Source organism: Coregonus lavaretus (genome assembly GCF_964263955.1).
Source record: "Coregonus lavaretus genome assembly, contig: HAP1_SCAFFOLD_325, whole genome shotgun sequence".
NCBI classification, from domain to species: domain Eukaryota; kingdom Metazoa; phylum Chordata; class Actinopteri; order Salmoniformes; family Salmonidae; genus Coregonus; species Coregonus lavaretus.
The window spans coordinates 484,104-501,927 of NW_028157163.1; the positions used below are offsets into that span (position 1 = coordinate 484,104).

At 41.9% G+C, this 17,824-nt stretch overlaps 1 protein-coding gene across 1 annotated transcript in view; it reads right to left on the reverse strand.

Annotated features, from left to right (window-relative positions):
* Positions 1–16,548, reverse strand: part of LOC311125733 (calcium/calmodulin-dependent protein kinase type II delta 1 chain-like) — a gene marked incomplete at both ends in the record, with an annotated part of 279,669 nt that extends 263,121 nt beyond the window's left edge. The window contains 3 exons of the mRNA XM_084199764.1: positions 12,594–12,642; positions 13,566–13,610; positions 16,528–16,548. Of these exons, the coding sequence (XP_084055890.1) occupies positions 12,594–12,642; positions 13,566–13,610; positions 16,528–16,548 (115 nt within the window). The remainder of the gene's footprint in view (positions 1–12,593; positions 12,643–13,565; positions 13,611–16,527) is intronic.
* Positions 16,549–17,824: the final 1,276 nt, after the last annotated feature.

Here is a 17,824-nt window from a genome sequence, read left to right on the forward strand (position 1 = left end):
CACAACCTCACCACAACCTCACCACAACATAACCACAACCTCACCACAACCTCAGGTCAACATTAGCCCAACATAGGGTTGCAACATTCCGGTAGCTTTCCCGAAATCCTGTTTGAAGGGTTCCATTTTTTTTTCTTCAGATTTCTGGAAATCCTGGGAATTTTGGGAAAACTACTGGAATTTTGCAGCCTTAAACCAACATCAGCCCAACCTAAGTCTGCTAACCAACGTCTATTCAACGTCAATCTTAATGTCAATATAACCTCAGTACAACGTCAGACAAACATCTACGTATTTAACGTCAGTGTGAAGTCGAATAATCTGACATACATTACCTCATGGCTGCTGGTCCTTTTCCAATATAACCCAATCTGACATACATTAACTCATGGCTGCTGGTCCCGTTCCAACATAACCCAATCTGACATACATTAACTCATGGCTGCTGGTCCTGTTCCAACATAACCCAATCTGACATACATTAACTCATGGCTGCTGGTCCCGTTCCAACATAACCCAATCTGACATACATTAACTCATGGCTGCTGGTCCTGTTCCAACATAACCCAATCTGACATACATTACCTCATGGCTGCTGGTCCTGTTCCAACATAAACCAATCTGACATACATTAACTCATGGCTACTGGTCCCGTTCCAACATAACCCAATCTGACATACATTAACTCATGGCTGCTGGTCCCGTTCCAACATAACCCAATCTGACATACATTACCTCATGGCTGCTGGTCCTGTTCCAACATAACCCAATCTGACATACATTAACTCATGGCTGCTGGTCCCGTTCCAACATAACCCAATCTGACATACATTAACTCATGGCTGCTGGTCCATTCCAACATAACCCAATCTGACATACATTAAAACATGGCTGCTGGTACTGTTCCAACATAACCCAATCTGACATACATTAAAACATGGCTGCTGGTCCTTTTCCAACATAACCCAATCTGACATACATTACCTCATGGCTGCTGGTCCTGTTCCAACATAACCCAATCTGACATACATTAACTCATGGCTGCTGGTCCTGTTCCAACATAACCCAATCTGACATACATTACCTCATGGCTGAAGGTCCATTCCAACATAAACGAATCTGACATACATTAAAACATGGCTGCTGGTCCATTCCAACATAACCCAATCTGACATACATTACCTCATGGCTGCTGGTCCTGTTCCAACATAACCCAATCTGACATACATTACCTCATGGCTGCTGGTCCTGTTCCAACATAACCCAATCTGACATACATTAAAACATGGCTGCTGGTCCTTTTCCAACATAACCCAATCTGACATACATTACCTCATGGCTGCTGGTCCTCTTCCAACATAACCCAATCTGACATACATTACCTCATGGCTGCTGGTCCTGTTCCAACATAACCCAATCTGACATACATTAAAACATGGCTGCTGGTCCCGTTCCAACATAACCCAATCTGACATACATTAAAACATGGCTGCTGGTCCTGTTCCAACATAACCCAATCTGACATACATTACCTCATGGCTGCTGGTCCTGTTCCAACATAACCCAATCTGACATACATTACCTCATGGCTGCTGGTCCCGTTCCAACATAACCCAATCTGACATACATTAACTCATGGCTGCTGGTCCTGTTCCAACATAACCCAATCTGACATACATTAACTCATGGCTGCTGGTCCTGTTCCAACATAACCCAATCTGACATACATTAACTCATGGCTGCTGGTCCATTCCAACATAACCCAATCTGACATACATTAAAACATGGCTGCTGGTACTGTTCCAACATAACCCAATCTGACATACATTAAAACATGGCTGCTGGTCCTTTTCCAACATAACCCAATCTGACATACATTACCTCATGGCTGCTGGTCCTGTTCCAACATAACCCAATCTGACATACATTAACTCATGGCTGCTGGTCCTGTTCCAACATAACCCAATCTGACATACATTACCTCATGGCTGCTGGTCCATTCCAACATAAACGAATCTGACATACATTAAAACATGGCTGCTGGTCCATTCCAACATAACCCAATCTGACATACATTAACTCATGGCTGCTGGTCCTGTTCCAACATAACCCAATCTGACATACATTACCTCATGGCTGCTGGTCCTGTTCCAACATAACCCAATCTGACATACATTAAAACATGGCTGCTGGTCCTTTTCCAACATAACCCAATCTGACATACATTACCTCATGGCTGCTGGTCCTGTTCCAACATAACCCAATCTGACATACATTAACTCATGGCTGCTGGTCCATTCCAACATAAACCAATCTGACATACATTAAAACATGGCTGCTGGTCCTGTTCCAACATAACCCAATCTGACATACATTACCTCATGGCTGCTGGTCCCGTTCCAACATAACCCAATCTGACATACATTACCTCATGGCTGCTGGTCCATTCCAACATAACCCAATCTGACATACATTAAAACATGGCTGCTGGTCCATTCCAACATAACCCAATCTGACATACATTAAAACATGGCTGCTGGTCCTGTTCCAACATAACCCAATCTGACATACATTAAAACATGGCTGCTGGTCCTGTTCCAACATAACCCAATCTGACATACATTACCTCATGGCTGCTGGTCCTGTTCCAACATAACCCAATCTGACATACATTAACTCATGGCTGCTGGTCCTGTTCCAACATAACCCAATCTGACATACATTAACTCATGGCTGCTGGTCCCGTTCCAACATAACCCAATCTGACATACATTACCTCATGGCTGCTGGTCCTGTTCCAACATAACCCAATCTGACATACATTAACTCATGGCTGCTGGTCCTGTTCCAACATAACCCAATCTGACATACATTAACTCATGGCTGCTGGTCCTGTTCCAACATAACCCAATCTGACATACATTAACTCATGGCTGCTGGTCCTGTTCCAACATAACCCAATCTGACATACATTAACTCATGGCTGCTGGTCCTGTTCCAACATAACCCAATCTGACATACATTACCTCATGGCTGCTGGTCCTGTTCCAACATAACCCAATCTGACATACATTAACTCATGGCTGCTGGTCCTGTTCCAACATAACCCAATCTGACATACATTACCTCATGGCTGCTGGTCCTGTTCCAACATAACCCAATCTGACATACATTAACTCATGGCTGCTGGTCCTGTTCCAACATAACCCAATCTGACATACATTACCTCATGGCTGCTGGTCCCTTTCCAACATAACCCAATCTGACATACATTAACTCATGGCTGCTGGTCCTGTTCCAACATAACCCAATCTGACATACATTACCTCATGGCTGCTGGTCCTGTTCCAACATAACCCAATCTGACATACATTAACTCATGGCTGCTGGTCCTGTTCCAACATAACCCAATCTGACATACATTAAAACATGGCTGGTGGTCCTGTTCCAACATAACCCAATCTGACATACATTAACTCATGGCTGCTGGTCCTGTTCCAACATAACCCAATCTGACATACATTAAAACATGGCTGGTGGTCCTGTTCCAACATAACCCAATCTGACATACATTAAAACATGGCTGCTGGTAAACTGTGGTGCAGGATTTAAAGTATTAGGAATGGAATGCACAACATAAGTTATTATAACGTAAAACATGTATTTCTTATTTTATTTTATTTATGTATTTATTAATTTATGAAAGTTATTATTTCAGTTGTCTAAAACTCATAGACTGTAGGATTTTTAAAAAACTGTTAATTTCCCCAAAATGCCCAGATTTTCCAGTAATTACGGATGGAAGATTCCCGGAATAAGGATGGAATATGCAGGAAATCAGAAAATCTGGAAATCCTCCAACCGGGAGTTTCTGATTTTTTTTTTTGGGGGGGGGGGGAAGTTAACGAGAATTCTGCAATCCTAAAATCATCAGGCAAAAGTCTGGCAAGAATGATAACGTTAATAATAACAATAACAATACTAATAATAACAATAACAATAATAACAATAATAACAATAATAATAATACTACTAATAATAACAATAATATAACATTATAATAACTAATAATAAAAACAATAATAACAATAATAACAATAACATATTATATTATACAATAATAATAAATAATAATAATATTAACAATAACAACAGCAATGATAATAATAACAATAATAATAATTACAATAATAATCATAATAACACGTTTACTTTCTTTCCATGACAAAGATTGTTATTCAAATCAAGCACTCAGTGCAGAGAAGGGAACAGAACTAGTGGATGTCTCCCGAACGGCACCCTATTCCCTATAGTACACTACTTTAGACCAGAGCCCAATGGGCCCTGGCACCCTATTCCCTATAGTACACTACTTTAGACCAGAGCCCAATGGGCCCTGGCACCCTATTCCCTATAGTACACTACTTTAGACCAGAGCCCAATGGGCCCTGGCACCCTATTCCCTATAGTACACTACTTTAGACCAGAGCCCAATGGGCCCTGGCACCCTATTCCCTATAGTACACTACTTTAGACCAGAGCCCAATGGGCCCTGGCACCCTATTCCCTATAGTACACTACTTTAGACCAGAGCCCAATGGGCCCTGGCACCCTATTCCCTATAGTACACTACTTTAGACCAGAGCCCAATGGGCCCTGGCACCCTATTCCCTATAGTACACTACTGCTGGTAGGGAAGAGGGTGCCATTTGGGAGAAAAAAAATGACTATGGGAGTTTGAACCGGGGTCGGGGGTCAATTCCATTTCAGTCAATTCAGGACATACAATTCCAATTATTTTCAATAAGGAAAATATGGAACTGGAATTTGGTTTACATTCTGAATTGACTGGAATTGAAATGTAATTGACCCCAACCCTGGTTTGAGTTACCTTTACTGGTGTTCGTGCAGACTGGGAGGGGTGTTAGTGAGAAACAAAACCACCTGTCATCTGCTTAACAAACATATCTATGGCCGTGTTCCAGGCCGACTACATTGCAGACGTTGCACTGCATCAACCAATGTTTGTGGGAATCAGATTACTATATATGATGTGGTTAGCTGATATGTTAAATAGATCATCAGATTACTATATCATATGATGTGGTTAACTGATATGTTAAATATATAATCAGATTACTATATCATATGATGTGGTTAGCTGATATGTTAAATAGATCAGATTACTATATCATATGATGTGGTTAGCTGATATGTTAAATATATAATCAGATTACTATATCATATGATGTGGTTAGCTGATATGTTAAAATAGATCATCAGATTACTATATCATATGATGTGGTTAGCTGATATGTTAAAAAGATAATCAGATTACTATATCATATGATGTGGTTAGCTGATATGTTAAATAGATCATCAGATTACTATATCATATGATGTGGTTAGCTGATATGTTAAATAGATCATCAGATTACTATATCATAGGATGTGGTTAGCTGATATGTTAAATAGATGAGATTACTATATATGATGTGGTTAGCTGATATGTTAAATAGATCATCAGATTACTATATCATATGATGTGGTTAGCTGATATGTTAAATAGATTATCAGATTAATATACCATATGGTGTGGTTAGCTGATATGTTAAATAGATCATCAGATTACTATATCATATGGTGTGGTTAGCTGATATGTTATATATCTATCCAGGTGTTGTGAGATCTGGCAGGAGTCTGCAATGTAGTCAGCCTGGAAATGCGGCCATTGACTTAATCACTTCGCCAGAAATATTGTGCGTGTTTATGGTTTATCTTGTCAAGGGACAGGGGGACAGAGACAGGGGGACAGAAACAGGGGGACAGACATGTTTCTCCAGAGTGTTTGAGTGGAGGCCCAGGGGGTACAGGGGACTGGTTTCTCCAGAGTGTTTGAGTGGAGGCCCAGGGGGTACAGGGGACTGGTTTCTCCAGATTGTTTGGGTGGCGGCCCCGGCGGTACAGGGGACTGGTTTCTCCAGAGTGTTTGGGTGGAGGCCCCTGCGGTACAGGGGACTGGTTTCTCCAGAGTGTTTGAGTGGAGGCCCAGGGGGTAAATAGATCATCAGATTACTATATATGATGTGGTTAGCTGATATGTTAAATAGATCATCAGATTACTATATCATATGATGTGGTTAGCTGATATGTTAAATAGATCAGATTACTATATCATATGATGTGGTTAGCTGATATGTTAAATAGATCATCAGATTACTATATCATATGATGTGGTTAGCTGATATGTTAAATAGATCATCAGATTACTATACCATATGGCGTGGTTAGCTGATATGTTATATATCTATCCAGGTGTTGTGAGATCTGGCAGGAGTCTGCAATGTAGTCAGCCTGGAAATGTGGCCATTGACTTAATCACTTCGCCAGAAATATTGTGCGTGTTTATGGTTTATCTTGTCAATGGACAGGGGGACAGAGACAGGGGGACAGAAACAGGGGGACAGATATGTTTCTCCAGAGTGTTTGAGTGGAGGCCCAGGCGGTACAGGGGACATGTTTCTCCAGAGTGTTTGAGTGGAGGCCCAGGCGGTACAGGGGACATGTTTCTCCAGAGTGTTTGAGTGGAGGCCCAGGGGGTACAGGGGACTGGTTTCTCCAGAGTGTTTGAGTGGAGGCCCAGGGGGTACAGGGGACTGGTTTCTCCAGTGTTTGAGTGGAGGCCCAGGGGGTACAGGGGACTGGTTTCTCCAGAGCGTTTGAGTGGAGGCCCAGGCGGTACAGGGGACCGGTTTCTCCAGAGTGTTTGAGTGGAGGCCCAGGGGTAAATAGATCATCAGATTACTATATATGATGTGGTTAGCTGATATGTTAAATAGATCATCAGATTACTATATCATATGATGTGGTTAGCTGATATGTTAAATAGATCTGATTACTATATCATATGATGTGGTTAGCTGATATGTTAAATAGATCATCAGATTACTATATCATATGATGTGGTTAGCTGATATGTTAAATAGATCATCAGATTACTATATCATATGATGTGGTTAGCTGATATGTTAAATAGATCTGATTACTATATCATATGATGTGGTTAGCTGATATGTTAAATAGATCATCAGATTACTATATCATATGATGTGGTTAGCTGATATGTTAAATAGATCATCAGATTACTATATCATATGATGTGGTTAGCTGATATGTTAAATAGATCATCAGATTACTATACCATATGGTGTGGTTAGCTGATATGTTATATATCTATCCAGGTGTTGTGAGATCTGGCAGGAGTCTGCAATGTAGTCAGCCTGGAAATGTGGCCATTGACTTAATCACTTCGCCAGAAATATTGTGCGTGTTTATGGTTTATCTTGTCAATGGACATGGGGACAGAGACAGGGGGACAGAAACAGGGGGACAGACATGTTTCTCCAGAGTGTTTGAGTGGAGGCCCAGGCGGTACAGGGGACATGTTTCTCCAGAGTGTTTGAGTGGAGGCCCAGGCGGTACAGGGGACATGTTTCTCCAGAGTGTTTGAGTGGAGGCCCAGGGGGTACAGGGGACTGGTTTCTCCAGAGTGTTTGAGTGGAGGCCCAGGCAGTACAGTGGACTGGTTTCTCCAGAGTGTTTGAGTGGAGGCCCAGGCGGTACAGGGGACCGGTTTCTCCAGAGTGTTTGAGTGGAGGCCCAGGGGTAAATAGATCATCAGATTACTATATATGATATGGTTAGCTGATATGTTAAATAGATCATCAGATTACTATATCAAATGATGTGGTTAGCTGATATGTTAAATAGATCTGATTACTATATCATATGATGTGGTTAGCTGATATGTTAAATAGATCATCAGATTACTATATCATATGATGTGGTTAGCTGATATGTTAAATAGATCATCAGATTACTGTATCATATGATGTGGTTAGCTGATATGTTAAATAGATCTGATTACTATATCATATGATGTGGTTAGCTGATATGTTAAATAGATCATCAGATTACTATATCATATGATGTGGTTAACTGATATGTTAAATAGATCATCAGATTACTATACCATATGGTGTGGTTAGCTGATATGTTAAATAGATCATCAGATTACTATATCATATGATGTGGTTAGCTGATATGTTAAATAGATCTGATTACTATATCATATGATGTGGTTAGCTGATATGTTAAATAGATCATCAGATTACTATATCATATGATGTGGTTAGCTGATATGTTAAATAGATCATCAGATTACTATATCATATGATGTGGTTAGCTGATATGTTAAATAGATCTGATTACTATATCATATGATGTGGTTAGCTGATATGTTAAATAGATCATCAGATTACTATATCATATGATGTGGTTATCTGATATGTTAAATAGATCATCAGATTACTATATCATATGATGTGGTTAGCTGATATGTTAAATAGATCATCAGATTACTATATCATATGATGTGGTTAGCTGATATGTTAAATAGATCTGATTACTATTTCATATGATGTGGTTAGCTGATATGTTAAATAGATCATCAGATTACTATATCATATGATGTGGTTAGCTGATATGTTAAATAGATCATCAGATTACTATACCATATGGTGTGGTTAGCTGATATGTTATATATCTATCCAGGTGTTGTGAGATCTGGCAGGAGTCTGCAATGTAGTCAGCCTGGAAATGCGGCCATTGACTTAATCACTTCGCCAGAAATATTGTGCGTGTTTATGGTTTATCTTGTCAAGGGACAGGGGGACAGTGACAGGGGGACAGAAACAGGGGGACAGACATGTTTCTCCAGAGTGTTTGAGTGGAGGCCCAGGGGGTACAGGGGACTGGTTTCTCCAGAGTGTTTGAGTGGAGGCCCAGGGGGTACAGGGGACTGGTTTCTCCAGATTGTTTGGGTGGCGGCCCCGGCGGTACAGGGGACTGGTTTCTCCAGAGTGTTTGGGTGGAGGCCCCTGCGGTACAGGGGACTGGTTTCTCCAGAGTGTTTGAGTGGAGGCCCAGGGGGTAAATAGATCATCAGATTACTATATCATATGATGTGGTTAGCTGATATGTTAAATAGATCAGATTACTATATCATATGATGTGGTTAGCTGATATGTTAAATAGATCTGATTACTATATCATATGATGTGGTTAGCTGATATGTTAAATAGATCATCAGATTACTATATCATATGATGTGGTTAGCTGATATGTTAAATAGATCATCAGATTACTATACCATATGATGTGGTTAGCTGATATGTTAAATAGATCATCAGATTACTATACCATATGGCGTGGTTAGCTGATATGTTATATATCTATCCAGGTGTTGTGAGATCTGGCAGGAGTCTGCAATGTAGTCAGCCTGGAAATGTGGCCATTGACTTAATCACTTCGCCAGAAATATTGTGCGTGTTTATGGTTTATCTTGTCAATGGACAGGGGGACAGAGACAGGGGGACAGAAACAGGGGGACAGACATGTTTCTCCAGAGTGTTTGAGTGGAGGCCCAGGCGGTACAGGGGACATGTTTCTCCAGAGTGTTTGAGTGGAGGCCCAGGCGGTACAGGGGACATGTTTCTCCAGAGTGTTTGAGTGGAGGCCCAGGGGGTACAGGGGACTGGTTTCTCCAGAGTGTTTGAGTGGAGGCCCAGGGGGTACAGGGGACTGGTTTCTCCAGAGTGTTTGAGTGGAGGCCCAGGGGGTACAGGGGACTGGTTTCTCCAGAGTGTTTGAGTGGCGGCCCAGGCAGTACAGTGGACTGGTTTCTCCAGAGCGTTTGAGTGGAGGCCCAGGCAGTACAGGGGACCGGTTTCTCCAGAGTGTTTGAGTGGAGGCCCAGGGGTAAATAGATCATCAGATTACTATATATGATGTGGTTAGCTGATATGTTAAATAGATCATCAGATTACTATATCATATGATGTGGTTAGCTGATATGTTAAATAGATCTGATTACTATATCATATGATGTGGTTAGCTGATATGTTAAATAGATCATCAGATTACTATATCATATGATGTGGTTAGCTGATATGTTAAATAGATCTGATTACTATATCATATGATGTGGTTAGCTGATATGTTAAATAGATCATCAGATTACTATATCATATGATGTGGTTAGCTGATATGTTAAATAGATCATCAGATTACTATATCATATGATGTGGTTAGCTGATATGTTAAATATATCTGATTACTATATCATATGATGTGGTTAGCTGATATGTTAAATAGATCATCAGATTACTATATCATATGATGTGGTTAGCTGATATGTTAAATAGATCATCAGATTACTATACCATATGGTGTGGTTAGCTGATATGTTATATATCTATCCAGGTGTTGTGAGATCTGGCAGGAGTCTGCAATGTAGTCAGCCTGGAAATGCGGCCATTGACTTAATCACTTCGCCAGAAATATTGTGCGTGTTTATGGTTTATCTTGTCAAGGGACAGGGGACAGAGACAGAGGGGGACAGAAACAGGGGGACAGACATGTTTCTCCAGAGTGTTTGAGTGGAGAACCAGGCGGTACAGGGGACTGGTTTCTCCAGAGTGTTTGAGTGGAGGCCCAGACGGTACAGGGGACTGGTTTCTCCAGAGTGTTTGAGTGGAGGCCCGGGGGTACAGGGGACTGGTTTCTCCAGAGTGTTTGAGTGGAGGACCGGGGGTACAGGGGACTGGTTTCTCCAGAGTGTTTGAGTGGAGGCCCGGGGGTACAGGGGACTGATTTCTCCAGAGTGTTTGATTGGAGGCCCAGGGGGTACGGGGGACTGGTTTCTCCAGAGTGTTTGAGTGGAGGCCCAGGGGGTATATAGATCATCAGATTACTATATATGCTGTGGTTAGCTGATATGTTAAATAGATCATCAGATTACTATATCATATGATGTGGTTAGCTGATATGTTAAGTAGATCAGATTACTATATCATATGATGTGGTTAGCTGATATGTTAAATAGATCATCAGATTACTATATCATATGATGTGGTTAGCTGATATGTTAAATAGATCATCAGATTACTATACCATATGGTGTGGTTAGCTGATATGTTATATATCTATCCAGGTGTTGTGAGATCTGGCAGGAGTCTGCAATGTAGTCAGCCTGGAAATGCGGCCATTGACTTAATCACTTCGCCAGAAATATTGTGCGTGTTTATGGTTTATCTTGTCAAGGGACAGGGGGACAGAGACAGGGGGACAGAAACAGGGGGACAGACATGTTTCTCCAGAGTGTTTGAGTGGAGGCCCAGGCGGTACAGGGGACATGTTTCTCCAGAGTGTTTGAGTGGAGGCCCAGGGGGTACAGGGGACTAGTTTCTCCAGAGTGTTTGAGTGGAGGGCCAGGCGGTACAGGGGACTGGTTTCTCCAGAGTGTTTGAGTGGAGGCCCAGGCGGTACAAGTGACTGGTTTCTCCAGAGTGTTTGGGTGGAGGCCCAGGCGGTACAGGGGACATGTTTCTCCAGAGTGTTTGAGTGGAGGCCCAGGGGGTACAGGGGACTGGTTTCTCCAGAGTGTTTGAGTGGAGGCCCAGGGGGTACAGGGGACTGGTTTCTCCAGAGTGTTTGAGTGGAGGCCCAGGCGGTACAGGGGACATGGCCAGGGTTTTCTACCTCAGCAGAAGGGGACTTACTCTGGACTGAGGAGGAGGGAGTAGAAGGGACACACACCCAGGGGACAGGGGACATGTTTCTCCACAGTGGTTGATGGGAGACCCAGGAGACAGGGGACAGTGGACAGGTTTCTCCATAGTGGTTGAGGAGAGGCCCAGGAGACAGTGGACAGGTTTCTCCAGAGTGCTTGAGGGTAGACCCAGGGGGACACTGGCTGGGGGACAGGGGGGGACACATCCAGGGGACTTACTCTGTCCTGAAGAGGAGGGATTCCGCCTGGGCTCAGAGGACTGGGTGGAACGACCCTTAGAGCTCCACACATTACCCACCAAGTTCCCAAAACAGAGGACTGGCAGAGAGGGCAGGTGTGTATGTGTGTATGTGGGGGGTCCACATGCATTTCAAATGTAGAAAATAATTCAATTTACAGAAAGAAAAAGAAAACAGGTAAGTGTGTATAATAATAATACATACATCTATACATCACGTATATGGAGTCTCAATCATCATGAGGAAGAGGAGGAGGAGGAGGAGGAGGAAGAGGAGGAGGAGGAGGAGAGAAGAGAAGGAGGAAGAGGAAGTGGAGGAGGAGGAGGAAGAGGAAGTGGAGGAGGAGGTGGAGGAAGAGGAGGAGGAGGAAGGAGGAAGACGAAGGAGGAGGAGGAGGAAGAGGAAGGAGGAGGAGGAGAAAGTAGCTGAGTCAAAGGAGAGGTGGAAAGACAAATGGAAGGAGAGAGAGAGCGACAGACAGACAAAGATAGAGCGAGAGAGAGAGGGAGAGAGAGAGAGAGAAAGCGAGAGAGAGAGAGAGAGAGAGAGAGAGAGAGAGAGAGAGAGAGAGAGAGGAGAGAGAGACAGAGAGAGAGAGAGAGAGAGAGAGAGAGAGAGAGAGAGAGAGAGAGAGAGAGAGAGAGAGAGAGAGAGAGAGACAGATAGAGACAGAGAGAGGGAGAGAGAGAGAGAGAGAGAAGGGGACAGACAAGTGTCCCTACCTTTGACATCGTCGTCCTCGATGATGGTGTTTGCGCTCTCTATAGACTCCTGGAGGAAAGAATGTACAGATTGATCTATAATCTGGTGTGTACACTGAGTGTACAAAACATTAGGAACACCTTCCTAATATTGAGTTGAACCCCCTTTTGCCCTCAGAATAGCCTCAATTCTTCGGGGCACAGACTCTACAAGGTGTCGAAAACGTTCCTCAGGGATGCTGGCCCATGTTGACTCCAGTGCTTCCCACAGTTGGGTCAAATTGGCTGGATGTCCTTTGGGTGGTGGACCATTCTTGATACACACGGGTAACTGTTGAACCCAGCAGCGTTGCAGTTCTTGACTCAAACCGGTGCACCTGGCACCTACTACCATACCCCGTTCAAAGGCACTTAAATACTTTGTCTTGCCCACTCACCCTCTGAATGACATAGACAATCCATGTCTCAATTGTCTCTAGGCTTAAAAACTCTTCTTTAACCCGTCTCCTCCCCTTCATCTACACCGTTTGAAGTGGATTTAACAAGTGACATCAATAAGGGATCATAGCTTCCACCTGGATTCACCTGGTCAGTCTATGTCATGGAAAGAGCAGGTGTTCTTAATGTTCTGTGCACTCAGTGTATAATGGTAGTTTATAAGGATCCCCATTAACTGTTTCTAAAGCAGCATCTACTCTTCCTGGGGTTTATAAGGATCCCCATGATCTGTTTCTAAAGCAGCAGCTACTCTTCCTGGGGTTTATAAGGATCCCCATTAACTATTTGTAAAGCAGCATCTACTCTTCCTGGGGTTTATAAGGATCCCCATGATCTGTTTCTAAAACAGTAGCTACTCTTCCTGGGGTCCACACAAAACATGAAACATGACATATTACAGAACATTAATAGACGGGAAACAGCTGAAGGACAGAACTACATACATTTAATATAAAGGATATACCAACTATTCCACACACACTGTCAGTGCTGTACCTTGTTCCCATCTATTGGGTTGTGGATCACTGTGGTCTGGGGTTCCTAGAGAGACAGAGAGAGAGAGAGAGACAGAGAGAGGTGAGAGAGAGAGAGGAGAGAGAGAGAGAGAGAGAGAGAGAGAGAGAGAGAGAGAGAGAGAGAGAGAGAGAGAGAGAGAGAGAGAGAGAGAGAGGAGAGAGAGAGAGAGAGAGAGAGAGAGAGAGAGAGAGAGAGAGAGAGAGAGAGAGAGACAGAGAGAGAGAGAGAGAGAGAGAGAGAAGAGAGAGAGAGAGAGAGAGAGACAGAGAGAGAGAGAGAGATAGATGAACCGATAAAAACAAAGAATAGAAAAGAGAGACTACAGTGGAGGAGGAGGAGGAGGAGGAGGAGGAGGAGATGGTAGAGGAGGAGGAGGAGGAGTAAAGGTCAGGTGTGTGTTAGGGAGGGAGGGAGCGAGGTGGGGAGGAGGAGTATTGTAGATATTCAGCCCAGGTTTACACATTAGTAACTGTACCGTATCCCAACAGCAGGACAACAAATGGCTGGTGTTTAGAGAGGAGTTCAATGACTGTTATGCTGCATTCTGGGTAAAGAATAATATGGGGAGTGTGACGATTGTCATGTCAACCGTTACTTAATCTAAAGACATGCTTATATGAATGACCAGACATTGTTTTTGGAACAGTTCATCTAAAGACATGCTTATATGAATGACCAGACATTGTTAATGGAACAGTTCATCTAAAGACATGCTTATATGAATGACCAGACATTGTTAATGGAACAGTTCATCTAAAGACATGCTTATATGAATGACCAGACATTGTTTATGGAACAGTTCATCTAAAGACATGCTTATATGAATGACCAGACATTGTTAATGGAACAGTTCATCTAAAGACATGCTTATATGAATGACCAGACATTGTTAATGGAACAGTTCATCTAAAGACATGCTTATATGAATGACCAGACATTGTTAATGGAACAGTTCATCTAAAGACATGCTTATATGAATGACCAGACATTGTTAATGGAACAGTTCATCTAAAGACATGCTTATATGAATGACCAGACATTGTTAATGGAACAGTTCATCTAAAGACATGCTTATATGAATGACCAGACATTGTTAATGGAACAGTTCATCTAAAGATATGCTTATATGAATGACCAGACATTGTTCATGGAACAGTTTATGAGAACCACATGTATTAATAATATAATGTTGGTTAGCACGGTTATTTATGTGTGCTGGTATATATATATACAGTGGGGAGAACAAGTATTTGATACACCGCCGATTTTGCAGGTTTTCCTACTTACAAAGCATGTAGAGGTCTGTAATTTTTATCATAGGTACACTTCAACTGTGAGAGACGGAATCTAAAACAAAAATCCAGAAAATCACATTGTATGATTTTTAAGTAATTCATTTGCATTTTATTGTGTGTGTGGCATGATGTCATGATGTCATGGCTTTATAAGCTTCTGATAGGCTAATTGACATCATTTGAGTCAATTGGAGGTGTACCTGTGGATGTATTTCAAGGCCTACCTTCAAACTCAGTGCCTCTTTGCTTGACATCATGGGAAAATCAAAAGAAATCAGCCAAGACCTCAGAAAGAAATTGTAGACCTCCACAAGTCTGGTTCATCCTTGGGAGCAATTTCCAAATGCCTGAAGGTACCACGTTCATCCTGCCGTCATACCGCTCAGGAAGGAGACGCGTTCTGTCTCCTAGAGATGAACGTACTTTGGTGCGAAAAGTGTAAATCAATCCCAGAACAACAGCAAAGGACCTTGTGAAGATGCTGGAGGAAACGGGTACAAAAGTATCTATATCCACAGTAAAATGAGTCCTATATCGACATAACCTGAAAGGCCGCTCAGCAAGGAAGAAGCCACTGCTCCAAAACTGCCATAAAAAAGCCAGACTACGGTTTGCAACTGCACATGGGGACAAAGATCTTACTTTTTGGAGAAATGTCCTCTGGTCTGATGACCATCGTTATGTTTGGAGGAAAAAGGGGAAGGCTTGCAAGCCGAAGAACACCATCCCAACCGTGAAGCACGGGGGTGGCAGCATCATGCTGTGGGGGTGCTTTGCTGCAGGATGGACTGGTGTACTTCACAAAATAGATGGCATCATGAGGAAGGAAAATTATGTGGATATATTGAAGCAACATCTCAAGACATCAGTCAGGAAGTTAAAGCTTGGTCGCAAATGGGTCTTCCAACTGGACAATGAGCCCAAGCATACTTCCAAAGTTGTGGCAAAATGGCTTAAGGACAACAAAGTCAAGGTATTGGAGTGGCCATCACAAAGCCTTGACCTCAATCCTATAGAAAATGTGTGGGCAGAACTGAAAAAGCGTGTGCGAGCAAGGAGGCCTACAAACCTGACTCAGTTACACCAGCTCTGTCAGGAGGAATGGGCCAAAATTCACCCAACTTATTGTGGGAAGCTTATGGAAGGCTACCCAAAACGTTTGACCCAAATTAAACAATTTAAAGGCAATGCTACCAAATACTAATTGAGTTTATGTAAACTTCTGACCCACTGGGAATGTGATGAAAGAAATAAAAGCTGAAATAAATCATTCTCTCTACTATTATTCTGACATTTCACATTCTTAAAATAAAGTGGTGATCCTAACTGACCTAAGACAGGGAATTTTTACTAGGATTAAATGTCAGGAATTGTGAAAAACTGAGTTTAAATGTATTTGGCTAAGGTGTATGTAAACTTCCGACTTCAACTGTAAGCTGTGTTGGTGAACCCCTCCCTCATCTGAACTGGCTGACACAGAGGGCACAGCAGGATCAGAGGTGAGAGGTCACTTGGTCGGGTCAACAGGAAGTATTATTAAAGAGATGCTTTACATTGAAATACAGATATAGATGTAGTAGTCCCAGAGATAATGATACAAGGTCAGTTTTGCATTTCACCTCCTGATGATGATAATGATGACTGACAGTGTTAGAATAACACGCCATCTATAAAGCGTTTCACATTCTCTACTGGTTGAAATTAAGTCTCATTTGATGAAATTCTACACCTATCCAGTGTCCTCAGATCAATGCAGATGAAGGAAATTAGATAGTGAGATGAACTATGGTCCTCTGTAGCTCAGCTGGTAGAGCACGGCGCTTGTAACGCCAAGGTAGTGGGTTCGATCCCCGGGACCACCCATACACAAAAAAAATGTATGCACGCATGACTGTAAGTCGCTTTGGATAAAAGCGTCTGCTAAATGGCATATTATTATTATTATTATTATATTATAACCGGTTTAGTGAGATGAACCAGTTTTAGAGTATTTACATGATGCATAGGAAGTGTAGTGTACTGTTTTTAAAATTCTGTTTCTGTATATATGAATTACAAATCAGCCTTTAACAAGTTAAATCATGTTTGTAGTCTATTGCATAGTTACAATGTGTAACCATTGATGTCCCAGGATTGGTAAACACTGTTGAAGTGTATAATTGTAATACATACATGCAGACAAAGTGTTAATAAAAAGACTGGAGTTTGATACTCCTGGTATTGGATATGACTGAAAAAGTATGTTTCACAGACATTCATACCTGAACTGCACCTTTATTTGCCAAGGTAGAGTACATGATCAGTGAATATATTCAATGTACAGAATACTATGTGGGGATCTCATGCATGGTCATAACTACATGTATATAAGACTTGCATCCTTGGCACAAAGTTATATTACATTCTACTCAATCCATAGGCTTCATTAATGTCATTCAGACTGTTTTGAAGTTGATCCAACCGGCTATGATAGCTGAGGTTCATAGCTAGGTTCTGAACTAATATTTACACCAAACGTTTTAGGGTCCACATCCACAGATCAGCTACATAGCTAGCTACACATCCATAGGCATACAGGTATATTTATCCTCCACTACACAATAAGAAATAAAATAGTTAGCTACGTTACTTACATTTACATTTACATTTTAGTCATTTAGCAGACGCTCTTAACCAGAGCGACTTACAGGAGCTTCAGCTGCATTGCATTGCAAATATCAGCAAGGCAAGTTTACAAACTTCTACATTCAATTTGCAGTAAATGCTTTAGCTAGGTAGATTTTTTACATCCACAGTTTCACAAGACGACAGCCTGGTTTTCAGAATTACAATTTCATTCTCGCGTCACAACACCCATAAAGCTAGCCAGCTAGCTGGCTAATGTTAGCTAGTCAGATAACTTGCTAAATAGCGATTTTCGTAAATTAACTTTATGATGTAGTG